General features: G+C 42.5%; 1 protein-coding gene across 13 annotated transcripts in view; it reads left to right on the top strand.

The window, feature by feature from the left end:
* Positions 1 to 16864, top strand: part of PTPRT (protein tyrosine phosphatase receptor type T) — a 1128501-nt gene that overhangs the window by 959278 nt on the left and 152359 nt on the right. For 7 of the 13 annotated variants that reach the window (XM_054674440.1, XM_003316939.5, XM_003316940.4 and 4 more), the window contains one exon: positions 5678 to 5707. The exons of 5 other annotated variants lie outside the window; for them this stretch is intronic. In XM_054674440.1, coding sequence (XP_054530415.1) covers positions 5678 to 5707 — 30 coding nt within the window. The remainder of the gene's footprint in view (positions 1 to 5677; positions 5708 to 16864) is intronic. One more of the 13 variants, XM_016937933.4, reaches the window with a different exon arrangement.

The raw sequence follows: 16864 nt of genomic DNA, 5'->3' as shown, positions 1-16864 counted from the left end.
AGTTGGGTCTCAAACTTGGACAATCTGATAATGGAGTCCACACTCTGAAACATCATCTAATCTGGATTAAATATAAAACAGGACCTGCTGAGATGCCAAATTCTATGGCATAATTTTGAGTGATTTCTTGAGGTGGGAAAAAATCCCAAACGCCCAAACAAAATGTGTCATCTTCTGTTCATCCTGTTCTAAACTGCTCCTTCCTCTATACCTGAAAATTGAATCCTGCTCCTTCTGCTTGCACTCACGTGGACAGCCACTTAAGCTGAGAACTTGGAAGTCTTCAATACATTCACATTTAATCACCTTTTGATTTTGTGTCTTAAACACCTTGCCCACTGCTGACCTTTCTTCCCCATCCCATGGCCACTGCAAAGGAAGCCCCCAATATTTCTTGTGTTGGCCAGTCAGTGATGGTGTAACCACATTCACTCTGCCTTTGACTTTCTCCTCACCCTCCTGCTAAAAATAATTCACCTACAAGAAATATTTGGCCACATGACTTCCTGGGTTTTCCCTGTGACCTATGGGACTGAGACTAAGCTGCTTAAACTCTTTGGGAACTAGCCCTTCCAACATCTTGCCATTCCCGCTTTGTTAACCCACCTGCCCAAACCACAAACACAGTTCCATCTACCTAAAAATTCCCTTCCCCTCTCCTCCATCTGACTTCTCTTTTACTTTACCACTCAGGCATCCCAGATTTTGGGCCATCTTGCCTGCTTTCCCTCCTCACTCCTATCCCCAGGTATGGACTGACAGCTCCATGTGTTGCCTTATCATACAATTTATCATGACAGAAGATAATACAATGTAATAGCTATTAATACAGGCTCTTTAAATCAGACTCCCTGGATTCAAATCCCTGCCATGCCACTTAACAACTATATAAATGTGAGAAAGTTGCTTAACCTCTCTGAGCCTCACTTTACTCATCTGTAAACAGGGATAATAATGCCTCATAAGGTTATTGTGCAGATTAAATAAAATAGTTCATGCAATATACTTAAAACAGTACCTGACACATAATTGATCTCCCAGTATTTAAGTGACAGCTATTATCATCTGCTTTATAATTTGTTAGTCTGGCTCTCTCATCAGACATATGGACTAGATTAGGATCTCATATGTCTTTCTATCTGTACTTGACAGAGATAAGGATATAGTAGGCCCTTGAGAAGTTTCTGCTGAATTAATGATGGAAAGATGGATAAATGGATGATGGGTGGGTGGATGGATGGATGCATGGATAGGTTCATGGATGGATGGATGGATAGACGGCTGAACAGGTGGGTTTGTGATCTAGATGGATGGGTAGATGGTTAAATGGGTGGTTAGATAGACAACTTTGTCCTGTTTAAATTGTATGGAACAAAAAAAAACTGTGCCTGAAGTCAATCTTGTGAGCTAGCTGAAAAAAGGTTCTGCAGTATGTGATTTATTAAGTTTGGGGTTATTGTTTTGTTTTGTTTTGTTTTGTTTTTTCTAAGCACAGCTGTCTTCCTGCTCAGGATTTTTGGTTTCAGGCAATCTGTTACTTGCAATATCACTGTATCCTTGTAAATTTAGACCTTCAGTAAATCTTCTTCAAGGCTTAGAAAAAAACACACATGTAAACTGTTTTGGTCACAGAATAAAGACCTGTGATACTTGACCTAGAAGACTTTGCAGTTTAATTGGGAAAAGAGAGTCAATTAATAGAAGTTTGTCAGTTACCATTATCCTGGACTTGCCTTGCTGCTGGGTCAGAGATAGCACGAGAAGGCTTTTGGTGACACCCAGGATAACTCAGAAAAGCAACTTGGAAAAGGTGGTCTGTGGTTTGAAGGTGAAGAAGGAAGCATGTTTTCTTGGCTCAGGCTGAGGTGAATCCTGAAGGTTGACAGCAGAAAAACTAGAAGGTCCAGAATGCTCAGTGTAGCTGAGGAGGAGGTGGCTGCTGACAGTGAGAGCATCCAGCTCAGGATGGAGGCCTTGCAACTGGTCCAAAGATACACAAAGCCTTTGACCTAGTGAGGCATGGACTTATAATCTTAGATTCCTCAGCTAACCATGAGAGTAATTATATCTGCTCCTTAGGGTTGTGGGGAGGATTGAAAGAGATATGTTTTGACATCCCAGTGCCTGACTCCCCAGATTTCTCAAGATATATCCATTTTCTTCTGTCCTTGAAAGCAGCACAGGCTTGAGGTCAAGAACATGAGCTATGGGCTGGGCACGGTGGTTCACGCCTGTAATCCCAGCACTTTGGGAGGCTGAGGCAGATGGATCACGAGGTCAGGAGATCGAGACCATCCTGGCTAACACAGTGAAACCCCGTCTCTACTAAAAATACAAAAAATTAGCCGGGCCTGGTGGTGGGCACCTGTAGTCCCAGCTACTCAGGAGGCTGGGGCAGGAGAATGGCGTGGACCCGGGAGGTGGAGCTTGCAGTGAGCTGAGATCACACGCCACTGCACTCCAGCCTGGGCAACAGAGCGAGACTCTGTCTCAAAAAAAAAAAAAAAAAAAAAAAAAAAAAAAGAACATGAGCTACAAGCTTTATAGCCATGTTGCTATCAAATCCAGTTACTAGCTGTGTGATCTGAAGTTACTTCTTGTTTGCCTCAGTGTCTCCATCAAAATAGTGGGAATGGCACTAATTCCTATCTTTTAGAGCAACTGTGAGGAATACATGAGTTAATGTGTGCTAAAGCTGAGAACAATACCTGGCACACAGTAAGTGCTGAATAACTATTTGTTCATATTTTATTATTCCTAAAGAGGTGAACACTTTGTTCCTGGTGACCAGAATAAGAAGCAGTAAACCTTATCTCTGTGGATGAGGTGCAGACATAAACCACCCTTTACTGAGCCCTAATACATTCCAGATGTTTAGATTAATATAATCTAATATCAATTTAGATTAATGTAATTTACATAGAATACTTAATATATTACATATCATATCTAATGTGAGTATAATTTAGATTAATATAATGCTAATGCCTATGGTGATTCTTGGGAATACATAATTATTGTCCCCAAGCTTGAGATAGAGAAACTGGGACTCAGGGCTCTTTAGCGACTTGTTCAAGGTCATGCAGTTAGTTAAGTGATGGTGCTGAGAAGCTAAGGCTTATTGTATTTCCACTCCTGAAAGCTGTTTGAGCTGTCGGTCGTCTATGCCATCCATCTTGGTGCATGGATCAGGAAATAGAGGTCCAAAGGGAAGAAGGAGAACTTACTTGCCCAAGATGTCACAATGAGCAATTGAAAGATCTGAGATTATAATGCTGGCCTCTTGATTCTCAGCTCAGTGTTCTTGACAATACAGAGAACACAGGAGTCCTATAAGTCTTCATCAAATGGACCCTGAGTTTTATGTCCCAGGGGAATCACTTTCCAGGCACTGGACCTGCCAGCAGTGAGGTAAAGAAATTATCTCCTTACAGTGCTAATGTGTATGGCTGGTGAAGGGGATTTGATGACTTTCTGTAGGAGCTTCCAATTCCCACTCATTGCAGTCCCCAGTCCTTCACCTTCTCATCATCTAGGGTCACTGTTCTTTCAGTCTAGGATATTGAACAGTTTTCTATGTGGCCGGATCTTGCTGCACTGTGGCTCATTTTCCCTAGCTCAGCCCCCTAAGGAGGTATGGGGCTTTCCTTCTTCTGTGGCTTCTTAACTTTTAGACTCACTTTCCTTCTGGGTATGTAGGGTTGGGCTTTGCTTTAGGAGTGATGCAGCTCTGGGCTCATGTCCTGCCTCTATCATGCACTGGTTATAGAGCCTCGGGCAAATTTTCTAAACTTTTTGATTCTCTTTTCTCTTAATTATAAAATGAGGGTAATGGTGCCTGACTCACAGAGTTGCTGTGAAGAGGAGATGAGATGATGAAAGAAAGACTAGAGATAGCCCCATCTTGGGAGTTTTGGATATTTCCTACTTGAGATGGGAAAATTTGGGGCTGTGAAGACGTATCCCCCACTCTGCAGTTATAAAGACTGTATTTTCCTGTACCAAGCAAATGGGATAATGGTTGCAAGTAATCAAATAGTTCAAGAAAAAAGGAAACCATTCTTGTCTACTCAGATGGATATTTGGAGACCTGAATTATCTAGCCATTTTTCTCAATCTATAAATGTATCATTTATTGTCAGTATAGCTGGATCTGATGTGAAATAAGAACATTCCTATTTATTTTCTTACAACATAAGAAAAGTTATAACAAAGGGAATATCATGCCTTTATTTGCGTTTTGTGATTGCTTAGAAGCCAGGAGCCAGTAGGGACATTGGAAAGAGATTGAAGCCAGTGATTTTTCAAGCTTTCTTTTGGAGAATGGAATTCTCAGCCATATGATATCTTAAATGAAACTTCAAAGTATAAAATAGATAAAACTTCAATATATAAAATAGGTGCTTTGGTGGATGGTGGGGGGCAGCAGCCTCACTTGCTCAGTACCCTCCTTCTTCATTACACAGTGGCTGCTATAGAACCCCCAGACTTCTGTGATCACAGTTGGAAAACTACTGATCTAGTTTAATGGACCTAAGGGACAGATGCAGAAATGAAGGAACAGAGAGTTTATTCAAGGTAGAGTCTGTTCAGACTGAAGGTTGGAACTCCTCTCTCTCAGTACAGTGCTCTTCCAAGATAAGGCTGGACTTTGCGCCGGTCATCTACTGCCATGTAACAAACTACCCCCAAAATCTAATGGCTTAAAGAGCAACAGTTATTTATTTTTCTCATGTGTCTTCACTTTGGGCAGAGCTTAAAGGGAATGACTTATTTCTGTTCTGCGATGTCAATGGTCTCAGCTGAGATAACTTGGTTGGCTGAAAGTAGAATGGCTGGGGGCTGGTGGGACATTTCTTTCTCTTTATGTAGTCTCAGAGGCTCTCCTGTGATCTCTCCAGCATGGTAGCCTCAGGGAAATTGGGCTTCTTCTATGGAGACTGAGGGTTCTAAGAGAGAGTTATGGACAGAGCTGAGAGGCTTCTTTTTTTTCCCCAGCTTGGAAAGTCCCAGAACATAATTCCTACCACATTCTATTCACACAGGGTCAGTCCTGACTCTGTGGGAGGGCACTCCACAAGGGCCTGAATACTAGGAAGTGCAGATCACTGGGGAGCCATCTTGGGTACTGGCTATATGATTTCCTTGCTTTGGGTATGACCTTACTAAATAGACTCTGATGTGACTTTATCTGAAGTAGAGGAGACAGAAGAAGTTTGGTGTTGCTTAGATCACAGGACATTATCATAGGGAAGAGTGGTAGACTAGTCCCAGGAAGCCACAGAGAGCTGATCCAATACCCCCACCTGCACCCCGCCGACCAAAAAAAAAAAAAAAAAAAATCTTAATTACAAGGAATCTAGTTTTGGTTGACCATAAGGAAGAACTTTGAACCAACTACAACAGCCAACATGAAACATGGCTTACTCTATGTGAGGCCATGGGTTTCCCTATTATAGAAGAGGTCTCTCTTATTTCTTCTACCACTGGAAATACCTGATTCTCAGTGAAGATGATTAGTAGAGGAACTTGCATCTCCTTGAGCTTAGGGATGCTGAAATAATATGTGCATTTCTAAGAATCAAGATTTCATTAAAAATCTAATTCTTGTTTGTTTGTCTTTTCTTTTTCCCCCATTTTGGACATTTCCTTCATCTGACTGCCCATCAATATATAGAAGAAATGCTTATTCCTACTCCTATTACTTGTAAGTATCGAGCTGGTGTTAACTTTGCTTCGTGCCCTGTAAGGGAACCTGTAGCATGCATTTCCTGCACCAACCAAGTGTCTGTTAGTTTCTCATTTTCACTTCTGTCTAAGTTGTCTGTAGCCTTAAAGTTTTTATTTTGCATAAATGTGTTACATTTGAAAGTGCACTGTCATTGTTCAAGTTCGTTATGTTTCCGCCATCTTGGATTTTTTTTCCTCTTATTTTTAGAGATGTGAAGGGCTGTTTCTCCTTTGTGAGTGCAATTTTCTAGTTAGGAATCCCTGAATTCCATCAAGCAGGGGACCAAATCCTGCTGTAGGACTTGCACACATGAGACAGAATCACAGTCTTAGCAACTTCTAAATCCATGTGTTTTTACTTGGAGAATGTGTAGCCCTGGGGGCTCAAAGTTTAGAAAGGTATTCATTGGCTGTTTATGCTATTTCAGAAAGTCTGCAGGGATTCATTACTTTATCTAGAACCAGCCTCACAGGTGAAAGAAACATCCAGTGTCTTTGCTTTGGGCTGGGATTATGTGTTTGGTGTTTAGCATTATTTATCTCATATTATCAGTGCATTTTGTTGGGAGTTATAGATGGGTGCTTGCTTATCCATTTTTTTGCACTTGCTAAAAAAAAGTGATTATTTTTCTTATTAATAAAACAGAGGGCCGGGTGCGGTGGCTCACGCCTATAATCCCAGCACTTTGGAGGCCGAGAGGGCAGATCACCTGAGGTCAGCAGTTCAAGACCAGCCTGGCCAACATGGTGAAACCCCATCTCTACTAAAAATACAAAAATGAGCTGGGCGTGATGGCAGGCGTCTGTAGTCCCAGCTACTTAGGAGGCTGAGGCAGGAGAATTGCTTGAACCCAGGGCGGAGGTTGCAGTGAGCCAAAATCGTACCATTGCGCTCCAGCCTGGGCAACAAGAGCAAAGCTCCGTCTCAAAATAATAATAATAATAATAATAAATAACAACAACAACAACAGAGATTCTCAAAACATGATAGTAAAGGAGAACAACTCTGTACAGTAGATCCTTGGTGATAAAAAGTTAGAAAGCCCCTGAACTAGTCCACATTCCTAATATGCACTTTCTATTTTTGGAAATTGAGAGGTTGTAGGGACCTTAGAAAGAGATTGAAGGATGTGAATTCATTGAACATCCAGCTAGCAAAAGAGTGGGATTAAAACAGAGAATGCCTGGCTTCCCGTAAAATGTATTGCTTAGCACTCCATGTCTTCCCTCACCTCTGGCAAACTCAGCTTTATGAGAGAGGCTGTGCCTAATAGCATTACCTGCTGAAGGCTTCATAGACAAAGATGGAGCCAGCAAAAGGCCTCCCCATCCCCTCTGCTCAGTGTTGGGTCCACAGGTCTTTAGGACGGGTACTACCACCCTCATGTTATATGGGAACAAATGGGCCCCCGTCACCAATACTGGAAGTACCAGATCACTTATTCATTCATCCCACAAACATGCTTTGAACATGCACATTATGTTTCATATGGTGTGGATGAAGAAATGGCTAGAACCCAGAGGTTCAGCCTCACAGTATGCAAGCCTATCTGAGAGACTAGCATAACGTCACCTATTAGAAACGTTAGCTGAGAGATGCCTCTACATACTGTAGTACAGGAACACTTAGTTGAGTGACAAATTTTTTATGTGGCAGGGGATAGTTATCAGTGTATTCAGAGATGGCTTTACCCATTACTGAAAAAATTAAAATTCTGATTAGAGGAAACTGCATCTGCAAAGACACGGAGGTACGAAACAATATGATGTGTCATTGCTATGGTGGAAAGAGAATGAGCTTCAGGAGTGACGCAGCTCTGGGCTCATGTCCCGCCTCTATCGTGCACTGGTTATAGAGCCTTGGGCAAATTTTCTAAACTTTTTGATTCTCTTTTCTCTTAATTATAAAATGAGGGTAATGGTGCCTGACTCACAGAGTTGCTGTGAAGAGGAGATGAGATGATTTTGTAAAGTGCCTGGCACAAAGTTGACACTCGTGAAATATTAGTTTTCTTTATTTCCCCTTTCAGAAATCACAGGGTTCATGGCAGGAATAGTAGTCCCTGGGAGCCCCTCTCTTCTTCCAGGGCCTCTTAGGGTATGCATGTTTCACAGCAGATGTGGGCATACAGGGACCCATCACCACCTCTGGCATCTCACCCCCATCCCTCTATCAGCCAGTTTGCCTATCAGGGTCTTTGAATGCCCACTTTATACAGTGCTGTGTGCTGGGTGCTGGGGTGGAATCCAAGATAAGCAGTGTGAAAGGACAGAGGATGGATCTGCACATACTTGCAGTTGAAGGTGCAATGATAAACACAGGCCTTTCAATTGGTGCAGACATGAAGTTCTGTGCCACAGGTCCCAGAGCAGGAAGCTCATACCAGCAGTGGGATGCAGAAGCATCTGGATAGGACACAGGGTTTCCATAATTATATTCATTTTATATTCGCCAACCCGAAGGCCCCCATGATGGTCATATATTGTATGCCACTGCAAATAGCCTGCCTTCTACACAGAAACCTTAGGTGGTTACATTTCCTCTTAAGCACCATCTTCCCATACCAACTACCACCAAGCACTCGTGATAGATGAACCAGTTGCTAGACTTAAAGGGATCGAACAGGTAAGGTATGTTTAATCATTTATACAGGAGGGGAGAATAGGAAACCACCACCACATGCCAAGTATTTTCTACATACATTAGCTCACTAAGTCCTCCGAATAGCCTAGTCTGGTAGGTACCATTATCCCTGTTTAATGGGAGAGAAATTGCTCTGAGAAGCTAAGTCATTCCCCCAAAGCTACCCAGAAGTAGATGGGAGGGAGAATTGATTATCCTGGAAACGGAGACATCTTGGGGTGAGAAATGGTCATGTGAGTCATATGCATATGACTCTGGATATATTGCAGTGAGAATGCTGGTGGAGCTCCCAAGCAAAAGCATCCCATGGGAACTTAGAAATGCAGAAGTGGAGTCTGGGTAGGACGTGGATGTTTGGAACCTTCCTCTGAGAGGTGGCAGATGAGAGTGCCAGGTGGATGAAAGCAGGCCTGGAGAAAGGGGACAAGAACAGAGGGCTAAGGGCTAGGGGCTGAGGCCCAGGAACTGACCATGATTAAAGAATCAGAAGAGGAGAGGAACTGGCAAAGCAGATAGACAGGTAGGAGAAAAACATAAGGCCCAAGAGAAGGCTTTTGCAGCAGGAGGAGTTGGTTGGCCATAGCAGATGCTGCAGAGGATGGAGGGGGTGGGTTTGGGCACAGCCTGGACATTTGGCCATCAGAAGTAACTTGTACAGGTTGTAGGGATGAAGGTTGAGGAGGTAGCCAGCCTGCCTGGGGACCGTGAGTCCATGAGTAAGATCACTTTTTTTTTTTTTTTTTCTTAAAACTGAGAAGAAATATGATACTGGCTACCTGAAGGATCAGAAAGTCCTGGGCAGAGATTTAGTTATAGTGGAGGAGCCTGGGCAGAAGGAAGGGGCTGAAGATACTGGAGTTGGGGGCTATGGAAGTGAAGGACTGGAGGCGAGGTGTTTGGGGACAGGGAACAGTCTGGGAGGGGAGGAGGGAGAGGCCTTGGAGACGATAGGATTGAGAGAGAGCCATGGAGATGAGGAAGAGGAAACAGAAAGGAAATGATGGCCCCCCATGTGCTAGTATATGCCCCGAGGGGGAGCCTTGAAGCCTCACTCCTCAGTGTGTGGACCCTGGACCAGTAGCATCAGCATCACCTGGGAGCTTGTCAGAGACATAGCATCAAGGGCCCCAGCCCAGACCCCTGAATCAGAATCTGCAATGTAACAAGGTCGCAGGTGATTCATATACATGTTAGAGAATCACTGACTTAACTGGAGTCTCAGTTGTCTTATCTATAAAATAGGAAAAGTAATACCCTCCTCATAGGTATTAGGGGCCACCTGGTCCTTTTAATGAATAAACACTGATTTCATTGAAGAGATTGGTTAGCCAAAGTGTGTTCTCTCTTCAACACACTTTGGCTAACCAATCTCTTCAATGAAATCAGTGTTTATTCATTCCACCAATATTTGTGGAATGTCCTCTGCATGCTAGGCATTGGACAAGGTTCTGGGTATATAGGAGTTAGCACAAGTAAAAATTCCTGCACACGTGGAGCTTTTTTAGTAGAAGAGGTAGAAAGTAAACAACATATGTAACAAAAATAAATAGTATGTAGTGGAAAGAGCTAAGAAGAAAAAATAAACTAGGGAAAGAGGAGATAAAGTATGGATGGGGGAGGAGCAGAGGAATTCTATATTTCCTCCAAAATAAAGAGGCCATCAAGTGCTCTCCATCATTGAAAGTATCCCTACACGAGAACAGTGGTCCACAAATATTTTCCATAAGGAGCCAGACAGTAAATAATTTTGGCTTTACAAACCCTTGTGTTCTGTGTTGCATCTACTCAACTTTGATGTTGTAGCATGAAGTCATAGCTATGTGTTTGAATGAGTGTGGCTGTTCCAGCAGAACTTAATTTTAAAAAACCAAGCAGTGGGCCAGATGTGGCCCACAGGTCACAGTTTGCCAATTCTTGCCCTAGAGTTTTAAGTGTAGGAAGAGTGTGACAGTCAAGATTCATCATGTCTTATTGAGCTCCTGCCATGTACTTTATCCCGTGCCTGATATTGCAGGCACAAAAGTGAATAAGGCGCACCCTATACCAGACTAGAAAAGGGCAGAAGTTGAAAGGCATTACCAGTTGGTCCCTACTATATATACTCACCCAATGCTTATAACAAGCCCTGCAAAGTATATGTTATTTTGTTGATTTTATTTAGATGTTAAGACTGAAGTTTGAAGACTTGTCTATTGCTCACAGCCAGAATGCAGCAGGGTTAAGTTTGAACTCAGGACCACATGGCCCACAAGCCCTACCCATTCTTCTTACTAAGCCCTGTTCTTTGGGAGATGGGGGCACTTCTGCCTGGACCATGTGCTTGGAGCACAGCAGCCAGGTTGCAGAAGAGCCAGGTACCAAATGCAAGTCTGTCTGCCTGTAGGGCCTCGTTTCTCTGCATGGCCATCAGTGCCCTGCTAGGCATAAGAAGTGGTAGCTATTCCAGGCTGGTAAGGAGGCCGCTGGGGCAGTTCTGTCTCTGCTGTCCTGGGGATTGGCCACGTGATATGGCTGGTCTTCCAAGCAGTGCTGTGCACAGGCAACATGTTGAGAGGAGTCAGAGCTGAGGGCACTGAGCTGCTGCATCAGAGGTAGCCAAAGGGTTAGAGCAAGAGGTTATGAAAGGGGTGTTAATGACCAGGATAAATAACAGCCCAATAAAAATGGAGCTATGGAACAGAGGGATCTGCGGACCCAGGGACACAGGATAGTTAAAGATAAGGCCCATTATTGTCTCTCCAGTATACACGCACACGCACACACAAATGTGAATCATGTGGATTTTGGTGTCAGGCCTATTTCACAATTCTAGGTTTGCCTCTCCTGTGAGATTGTTTCCACCTGGAACACTCATAGAACCACTCTGAGCCTCAGTTTCTTCATCTGGAAAATCATGATAATAGTGGTGACTTCCCAGTGTTTTGGTGAAGGGCAACGAGAGAGTATATATGTAGAGTGGCTGGCACACAGTAGGTATTTTATAAATAGCAGCTACTATTCCTCACATTCTGAGCTGACAAAAATGCCTGTCTGGGATCCCTTTTTGCCTTTCTGTAGTAAAGCAGACCCCAACAACTTCAATTGTTCAGTGTTTGCCTTTTTAAAGGATATTAAGAGTTGGCATGTGTCCACAGGTTAATTTACCTCAAGATGTATGATGGGCACAGTAATTGTTTTGAACAGAGGTATTTTAGTGTAGTAGTTCTTGAGAAAGTGCGAAGATGTTTACCAATTGTTCTGGCTGAGAGAGAGCACATAACTACTTCACTTAGCCTTGGACAAATGCCTTGTGCAGATGTCTCCGAGGCAGAAAACCGTGACCTGGGCTGGTTTCTGCCCACAGATACTCCATGGGACTCCTGGGCTTTTCTATAGCCTTCTGATCTCCTCCGTCTCAATATATTCAAATCCGATATCATTCTTCAAAGTCCAGATCAAACACTGCCTTCTACAAGAAGTCTCTCATGATTCTCTCCACCTGTGGGAATGGCGCCTTTCTCTGAACTGCAGTTGCTTTATGTTATGGGCAGGAGCAAATTTGTCTTAAGGATGTTGCTTGCTCATTAGGGTATTCTCCATGGAACTCCTAACACATGCAGTGAACCCCAGTAAGTGCCTGTGTAATGAGTGAAGGAACAAGATGAATTTAAAAGACATACGGACATACAGCTAAAGTCAACAGGGTGGCACTCTGTTCTTGAAAAGAAAAAAAAATGACATCATTTTTTAGATAACTCTAGACCTTGTAACTTCCTTGCTTCTGTGGCTTTAAGGCCATTTTTGCTTCTATTTTTGCATCTGTGTGACCTGAACAAGCCACTCAACTTTTTCTGAATCTCAGTTGCCTGGTATGTAAAACAGAGACAAAAAATACAAATCTTACAGAAGAAGTCTCACAAAGATTCAATGGACATAATGTAAAATGCCTAGCACATAGTAGGGCCTCACCAAAATAAGAGACTGCTCCTTTCTTCAAAGGCAAATGCCTTTTCACATCATCAGCTGCTGTGAAGCAGATATCATTGCTTCAATATATTTAAACAGGCATTTTAAAATGATTCCATCAAGAGATACTCAAAAGTTATTTAATGTAATTTATCAGCCACTTTGAATAAAAATGAAGAAAAAATAGGAATAGAAGAAAACCATTTAAAGTTGCTAAATATCAATTACTAGTAAATATCAAATTATCAACAGCAAACATGTTAATAGGTGAAAATCTAAGACATTACCATGCAGTCAAGACTAAAGTGGTTACTTGCAGTGTGGCTCTTCACCCAAGAGGAGAACCTTGGTGGGAAGTCTGATTCCTGAGCCTCACCCCCCAGATCTGCTCAGTCTTCTTAAAAGCATGGCCTGGGGATCTGCTTTTTAACAAGTATCTCAGATTCTTATTTTTCCTGCTGACTTTGAGAACAACTCTCATGGCATCCTCACATCACTCTGATTTAATTGTCCCTTTCATAATGTTTATCCCTGCAGTGCATTCTTCCTGGAATTCTTCCTATCCCCTTTGTGTGCCCAGAAAACTCCAGTATCTTTATAAAGGGAGTGTCATTGTTCTCTACTTTGGAGGCCCCCTCCAATTTCCATGGACCATATCCATAGTGCTGGGCTCATATCTTTGTCGTTGCATTTATCTTTCATTCCTTCACCCATTGACTTACTAATTCATGATCCCTTCCCAAGTTATCCTGCCCTTGGCATCTTTGCATGTCAGTCTCCATGTAGGGAGAACTATGTATTACTCATCATTCATTTCCCAATGACTAGATCAGTGCTCAGGACAAATCAGGCATCATAAGATTGTGTTGATTAGATGAATGAACAAAGATACATGAGTGGTTATATGTGTGGAGTTGATACCCTTCCAATTTTGTTTTGTCTCTCATTGAGTTATATTATTCTATTCTCTAGAAGTTAGTTAATATCCATGTTCACTTATTTTGGCCTATGGTGATGATAGAGCTTGCAGATCACCTATTTTGTAGTCTTATATGGGTTTTAGGTTTAGAAATGTTGCATTGGTACTTGCATGACACAATTATAAATGTGTAAAATTAATGACTGCTATTACAATGAGATATTAATAGATATAAATGCACTGGGCTAGACCATGTGTACTGATAGATTTGGATAGGGATTGCAACTGAACGGATGCTTTATTGTTTACTCTATTGAACTGGCATCTAAACGCATCAGTCACACATGCCAAACAGAGCAAATCTGTAAGTCAGAGGCTCTGTCACTTTAATCAGGAAAAATACAAATTTTACCTCCAAAGGTGGCAAAAGGTGTTTATATTTCAGTTATAAATTTATACCTAAGTTTAAGTTTTATTATGTTGGTGCAAAAGTAATTGTGTTCATTACTATTTTAAAAAGGTAAAATGTACCTTTAATGGCAAAAACTGCAATTACTTTTAAACCAACCTAATAATACCAACCAGGTATTAGTGATGTCTTGAGGCTTAGAAAAGACTGTCTGTGACTCTTAATGCTTCTACCTCATAAACATACTTGAACTTTATAAAGAAGGTTAATGAGAGTATGGAGATTCTCTGCTAACAGAAAGGAGTACCCTACTGCAGTGTGGTTAGAAAGAAAATTCTTGTGGAGGACTCTGTGATGTGCTGCTCAGATCCACCTTCAAGAATGAGGGGGCTGGGCGTGGTGGCTCATGCCTGTAATCCCAGCACTTTGGGAGGCCCAGGCAGGTGGATTACCTGAGGTCAGGAGTTTGAGACCAGCCTGGTTAACATGGTGAAACCCCGTTTCTACTAAAAATACAAAAAGTTAGCCAGGCATGGTGGCACGTGCCTGTAATCCCAGCTACTTGGGAGGCTGAGGCAGGAGAATCGCTTGAATACAGGAGGCGGAGATTGCAATGAACTGAGATCATACCATTGCACTCCAGCTTGGGCAACAAGAGTGAACTCCGTCTCAAAAAAAAACAATGAGGGACTTTCCCCATTCGCTACAATTGATGCTGACAGATGCCTATGAAAGAATGATCACCCAAGGAAAAGCTTTTTAGAGTTTTTGTATTATCAGTGAGCAACAAACTAATGACCCCAATCGGTAGGCAAAGTGTTCATAGGCAATGAAGAGTGCATTTCAGGGGAGGGAAACCCACTTGTTTGTGACACTAACAGCCCCCCTTCAGAACTTGCCCTTTGGAGCCGCCTCACTCAAAGTCATCTACTCACTGGTTGACACAGGGTGTAAAAGCAACCCCAGCTTCAGGGCTTCCCATGGGGTTGGCTTTAGCCACTGCTCCAACTGCATCACCATTCAACCTTTCCTCTGCCCACTCCCTTTCTTTTTCCCTTCCCTTTCCTTCCCTCCTTCTTTCCTCTTCCCTTCCTCCTCTTCCCCTTCTCTCCTCTTCCCTTTTATCTACAGGTGAAGCTTCCCCAGTACATCTCCTGCTTGTCAATCTCTCTCAGAGTCTGATTGATTTTCGGAGAACCCAGCTTGGGACTCTCCCATTGGCTTTTCTGGAGACAAGTTGGTTTCCCACCACTGAAATGCACTCTTCATTGCTTATGAACACTCTGCATAACAACTGATTGGGGTTATTACTTTGTCGCCCACTGATAATACATAAACTCTAAAATGTTTTTCCTTGGGCGATCATTCATTCATAGGCGTTTGCTGTTCACCTGTGCTTGTGCTGGACCTGAGAGCCACAGAGATCTTCACACATAGCTCCTGCTTGGGGGAGCTGAAGATGTATCACAGAGAAGACCGTAGCAATACCCTTTTGCTGATCCAGCCAGAGGAGAGAACCAGGGTCAGAAGTGCCCAGCCACAGTGCCCACTTAGCAATATGTCTCCAAGGCAGGATTGGGTTTACTTCCGAAAGCACTACCTTCAGCAAGCATCCCCCAAATGGGAAGGACTCTTACAGCTAGAGCTGTAGCAAAGATGGGATCCTGAGATGCACAAACTGGAAAATGCCTTTCTAAGTGTTTCAAAATAGTGCTTTTAATGGAAGGAAATGCTTTAGTTAAGCCCCTCAATGTTGATGATGATGCTAATGATTGCATTTTGTTTGTTTTTAGGGATTTATCTCTTCCAAAGTGCTTTCCCACTTATTACCTAGTTGTCTAGTTAAGCTTGGAGGTATTTCGGAAGTCATTATTAGATAGATGACTGTGCCAAGCAGGAAAAAGCCCTGAGCTTCCTGGCTCCACAGATTTAGATAACTCACTTAATTCCATCTCAACTTCAGTTTCTCATCTGTAAAATGGGAGTCATACCACCTACATTTTACAATAGCTCTGATGTTTAAATGACATATTATTTCATTCATAAGCATTTGCTGAGCAATTCCCTTGTGCTAAGGAGAGAAAATTGTTGAGTCTTTAGTAAGAAATACCCTCTCAAGGAGCTTGCAGCTTAAAAGGAACTTGAACATGTTAATAAAACGTTACAAAATAATGTTACAAGTGCATGAAAAGAGGAGCAGTGAAGACATAACAAAGGCAAGGAAGTCACTGATTCTATTTTGAGGAAAGATACCATGGGTTAACGGGCCCAGTAAAGTTTTTGGTATAAAGTAGATGCAAGATGTTTCCTTAAAGAAATGACACATTCGGCCTGGCGCGGTGGCTCACACCTCTAATCCCAGCACTTTGGCAGGCCAGGGCAGGCTGATCACTTGAGGTCAGAAATTCAAGACCAGCCTGACCAACATGGCGAGACCCCATCTCTACTAAAAATATAAAAATTAGCCTGGTGGGGTGGTGCACACCTCCAGTCCCAGATACTCAGGAGGCTGAGGCAGAGGAATCGCTTGAAGCCGGGAGGCGGGGTTTGTAGTGAGCCAAGATCGTGCAGCTGCGCTCCAGCCTGGGCGACAAAGAGTGAGATTTTGTCTAAAATAAATAAATAAAAAATGACACATTCATTCACTTTTCTCCTCAGCCTCATAACATTGAAAAACACACACACAGAAACACACTTCTTTTCATAACTTAATTTGATAGCATGCTAGGAAAAAAACTTAAAAAGGCAAAGAAGTGGAAGGAAGGAATGCTATAGAGAGGGAAAGAAAGGGGTAGGGAGAAAGTTTGAATCCTATTTATACTACTTAGTAGCTGTGAATCCTAAACCCTCTGAGGTTCAGTTTTCTCATCTGTAAAATGGGAATGGTAGTGTTCAATTCATGGGATTATCTTAAGAAATTAATACAGTGTACTTGCCAGGGGAATTATTGTCATTTATGAAATTATAGAGCTAGGCTAGAACAAAGCAGTGGTTTGATATATTGGAGGGAGGGAGAGAGAGAGAGAGGAGAGAGGAGAGATCAATTGTAACTAGCAGATATAGGTTAAGTAGAAGAAGAATTTGAAAATAGAATGAAGTAGGAGGATTTTAGATGGTGTTCCTTAAACTTCACAGATTTTTCCCCTCCAAGCAATTGGGTAAGAAAACCCTCCTCCTGGCATCCGTCCGTGGTAATATCAACAAGAAAGAAAAGAGA

This window comes from Pan troglodytes, chromosome 21 (genome assembly GCF_028858775.2).
Source record: "Pan troglodytes isolate AG18354 chromosome 21, NHGRI_mPanTro3-v2.0_pri, whole genome shotgun sequence".
Lineage (NCBI taxonomy): Eukaryota > Metazoa > Chordata > Mammalia > Primates > Hominidae > Pan > Pan troglodytes.
Note: the sequence above shows the minus strand (reverse complement) of the source record. Positions and strands in the feature narration are given on the sequence as shown.